Source organism: Corvus kubaryi, unplaced genomic scaffold, assembly GCF_017639235.1.
Source record: "Corvus kubaryi isolate FWS band 111438036 unplaced genomic scaffold, C.kubaryi_AGA036_p1.0 36685, whole genome shotgun sequence".
Lineage (NCBI taxonomy): Eukaryota > Metazoa > Chordata > Aves > Passeriformes > Corvidae > Corvus > Corvus kubaryi.
In genome coordinates this window covers 868-5,076 of record NW_024580921.1, presented here as the reverse complement: position 1 = coordinate 5,076, position 4,209 = coordinate 868, and the positions used below count along the sequence as shown (strand labels likewise).

The following is a 4,209-nucleotide window of genomic DNA, read 5'->3' as shown; positions in this document are numbered from 1 at the left end:
AGCCCCCTCATCCCCTCCAAACCACCCCCACATCCCCTTCCAGGGGCACATAGACACCTCCACTCTCCCTAAAACATCCCCACATCCCATTCAAGGGCACATCAGCCCCCCAAACCCAACTCCCATCCCCTCCCACAGCCCCCCTAAACCACCCTGGGGCACATCAAGGCCCCAGCCTCCCCAAACCACCCCCGTGGCCCCCTCAGGAGCACAGCCCCCCCACCTGAGGTACTGCTTGCTGCGGGGGCACTTGCAGAGGTCGTCCATGTGGTAGAGGCAGACGAGGCCCTGGGGACAGTCGTAGCAGGCCAGGGCTGACAGGAAACACGTGGTCTTGCACTTGTCACACTGGCGCTCATCGTCCGGCAGCAGCTCGAAGGCCTCGCGCTCCGCCTCCGTGATGCCCTGGGGGGACAGAAAAATGGACATCAGACCCCTCCCCAGGAGCTTCTGGGGTGCCCCCAGCACCCCCAACCCCTTCCTGATCCCCTGAGGGGAACTAAAATTCTCTCAGACTCGTCCCAGGAGCTCCAACCCCTCCTGCTTCACCTCTGTGATGCCCTGGGGGGGCAAAAAAATGGACATCAGACCCCTCCCCAGGAGCCTCTGGGGTGCCCCCAGCACCCCCAACCCCTTCCTGACCCCCTAAGGGGAACTAAAGTTCTCTCAGACTTGTCCTAGTACCCCAAACCCCTCCATGATCCCCTGGGGGATGCATAGAAATGTCCCTCAGACCCCCCCACAGAGCTTCTGGGGTGCCCCCAGCACCCCCAACCCCTTCCTGATCCCCTGAGGGGAACTAAAATTCTCTCAGACTCCTCCCAGCAGCTCCAACCCCCCCTGCTCCACCTCCGTGATGCCCTGGGGGGGGCAAAAAAACAGACACCAGACCCCTCCCCAGGAGTTTCTGGGTTGCCCCCAGCACCCCCAACCCCCCTGCAATCCCCTGAGGGGGACTAAAATTCTCTCAGACTCGTCCTAGTACCCCAAACCCCTCCATGATGCCCTGGGGGATGCATCGAAATGTCCCTCAGACCCCCTCCAGGAGCATCTGGGGTGCCCCCAGCACCCCCAACCCCTTCCTGATCCCCTAAAGGGAACTAAAATTCTCTCAGACTCCTCCCAGCAGCTCCAACCTCTCCTGTTCCATCTCTGTGATGCCCTGGGAGGGCACAGGAATGTCCCTCAGACCCCCGCACGGAGCTTTTGGGGTCCCCCAGCAGCCCCAACCTGTGACCCCCCAGCTGACCCTCACCCTGCTCCCCACGGAGCTTTTGGGGTCCCCTCAGCACCTCTGTAACCCCCCAGAGAGACACAAACACAACCCTCAGGACACCCTAAAACCTTCGGAACCCCAGCAGTTCCAACCCCTCCATAACCCCCCCCCCTAGGGGGACCAAACACGACCCTCAGGTCCCCCCTCCCCAGAGCTTCTGGGGTGCCCCCAGCACCACCAACCCCTCTGTGACCCCCTGGGGGGGGCACGAACATGACCCTCAGACCCTCCTAAAGCATTTTGGGTCCTCCTCACCCCCTCTGTACCCCCGTGAGGAGGCACAAACACAGCCCCCAGACACCTCTAAACCTTTCGGGGTTCCCCCTGCACCCCCAACCCCTCCATAACCCCCCTGAGGGGGCCAAACATGACCCTCACCCCCTCCCCAGAGCTTTTGGGGTTCCCCCATCACCCTCAACCCCTCCATAACCCCCCTGAGGGGGCCAAACATGACCCTCACCCCTTACCCAGAGCTTCTGGGGTGCCCTAAGCATCCCCAACCCCTCCATAACCCCCCTGAGGGGGGCACAAACACGACCCTCACCCCCGAACCGCAGCTCCCCCTGCCCCTCTGTACCCCCCCATTTTTCAGGGCACCCCCCACCCCCCGTTTCTCGGGGTGCCCCCACCTTCTCCAGCAGGGCCTTGCGCAGCTTGCGCTCCTCCTGCACGAGCACGAACATCTCCTTGTGCACGGCGGCCGCCAGGTTCAGGTCCAGCTTCTCGGGGCTCGCGGCCATCTTGCAGATGAGCTCCTCGTGCGAGAAGACGCAGTAGCGGCGCAGGCGCCGGTAGTGCTCGATGCACTGCCTGCCTGCAGGGAGCTGCACGGGGTGTCAGGGGGCTCCCCAAAACCAGAGGCACCCCTAAACACAGCCCCAAACCCAGCTGGGAGCACCCCCAGTTCTGACCCTAACCCTAACCTAACCCCAATCCTGAACTGAGCAGTGCTCGATGCACTGCCGGCCTGCAGGGAGCTGTGGGGGGTGTCAGGAAGCTCCCCAAAACTGGGGGCACCCTAAACAAAACCCCAAACCCAGCTAGGAGCACCTCCAGTTCTGACCCTAACCCGAACCTAACCCTAATCCTGAACTGGGCAGAGCTCAATGCACTGCCTACCTGAAGGGAGCTGCACGGGGTGGTGGGGGCTCCCCAAAACCGGGGGCACACCTAAACACAGCCCCAAACCCAGCCAGGAGCGCCCAGTGCTGATCCCGCAAATCTGGAGAACCTAACCATAACCTAAACCTAAACCTAACCCTAAACCTAACCTAAACCTAACCCCAACCTAAACCCTAAACCTAAACCTAAACCTAACCTAAACCCTAAACCTAACCCTAAACCTAACCCTAAGCCAAACCCTAAACCTAAACCCTAAACCTAACCTAAACCCTAAACCTAACCTAAACCCTAAACCTAACCCTAACCTAAACCCTAACCTAAACCCTAAACACAGCCCCAAACCCAGCTGGGAGCACCCCCAGTGCTGATCCCTCAGACCTGGGGAACCTAACCCTAACCTAACCCTAACCTAACCTTAACCCAAACCCGAACCCTAACCCTAAATCTAACCCTAACCCTGGACCAGGTAATGCTCGATGCAACGCCCACCCACGGGGAGCTGTGGGAAGTGCCAGGGGGCTCCCCAAAACCAGGGGGACCCCTAAACACAGCCTGAAACCCAGCTGGGACCACCCCCAGTGGTGATCCCTCAGACCTGGGGAACCTAACCCTAACCTAACCCTAAACCTAACCCTGACCTGGGCAGTGCTCGAGCACCCCTAGGGCTGATCCCTCAAACCTGGGGAACCTAACCCCAACCTAACCCTAATCCAACCATAACCTAACCCTAAAACTAACCCTAACCCTAACAAAACCTAACCCTAAACACAGCCCCAAACCCAGCTGGGACCACCCAGTGCTGATCCCTCAAACCTGGAGAACCTAACCCTAAACCTAACCCTAAACCTAACCCTAAACCTAACCCTAACCCTGGACCAGGTAGTGCTCGATGGACTGCCTCTTTGCAGGGAGCTGCATGGGGTGTCAGGGGGCTCCCCAAAACCGGGGGCACCCCTAAACACGGCCCCAAACCCAGCTGGGGAAACAGCCCTGAACCCAGCTGGGACCCCCAGTGCTGACTTTTGGCTTCTCCTGTTGTTCTTCCAGAGCTTCCACCCCCAAATTTTACTGTTTTCCACGAGGTTTTTCTCGTTGAGCCCCACAGATAACTCTGTGCCCCCACAGATATTTCAGAGCCCCTCCCGGTACATTCTGTGTCCTCCTGGATTTGAGGTTCTCCTGCTGTTCCTTCAAGGCTTCCACCCACAGATTTCCCCGTTTCCCTTGATTTCTTTTTCTGCATTCCTCAGGTTTTTTTCTGTTCGTTCCCCCAGACATTCTGTGCCCCCCCCGGGTATTCCAGAGCCCCCAGGGCTCACCCAGTCGGCCGTGCAGAAGTTGACGGCCTCGGCGAAGTTGTAGCCCTGGTTGAAGCCGCTGTGGTAGGCGCGGGGGAAGGTGATGACGAACTCGCCGGCGCATTGGTTGGTCCGGACCACCTGGGGGGACACAACCGGGGTCAGCGGGGGCTGACAGGGCCAGGAGGGGCCAGGGGACACCCCCAACTCACGGGGACGCCGTGGGCCATGAGCGTGTTGGGGTTCATGAGGGTGACGAGCTGGTGCAGGAGGTCGGGCTGGCTCTCGAACAGCTCCGGCGTCAGCTTCTTCATCACCTCCTCCAGGTGCTCGGCCGCGAACGACGGGACCCCGTACCACGTCTTGGGCTCGCCCCTGGGGATGGGACACCCCAAAAACCTCCTCATCCCACCCTCTACCACCCCAAAAACCTCCCTATGCCACCCCAAAAACCTCCTCATCCCATCCTCTACCACCCCAAAACCCCCCTATGCCACCCCAAAAACCTCCTCA

General features: G+C 60.0%; 1 protein-coding gene across 1 annotated transcript in view; it reads right to left on the bottom strand.

The window, feature by feature from the left end:
- LOC121660619 (lysine-specific demethylase 5C-like) overlaps positions 1–4,127 on the bottom strand; it is a 9,764-nt gene extending 5,637 nt beyond the window's left edge. The window contains exons 1-4 of the mRNA XM_042020025.1: positions 3,909–4,127; positions 3,718–3,837; positions 1,906–2,100; positions 224–405 (exon numbers count right to left, since the gene is read on the bottom strand). Coding sequence (XP_041875959.1) covers positions 224–405; positions 1,906–2,100; positions 3,718–3,837; positions 3,909–4,103 — 692 coding nt within the window. The 5' untranslated portion in view covers positions 4,104–4,127. The remainder of the gene's footprint in view (positions 1–223; positions 406–1,905; positions 2,101–3,717; positions 3,838–3,908) is intronic.
- Positions 4,128–4,209: the final 82 nt, after the last annotated feature.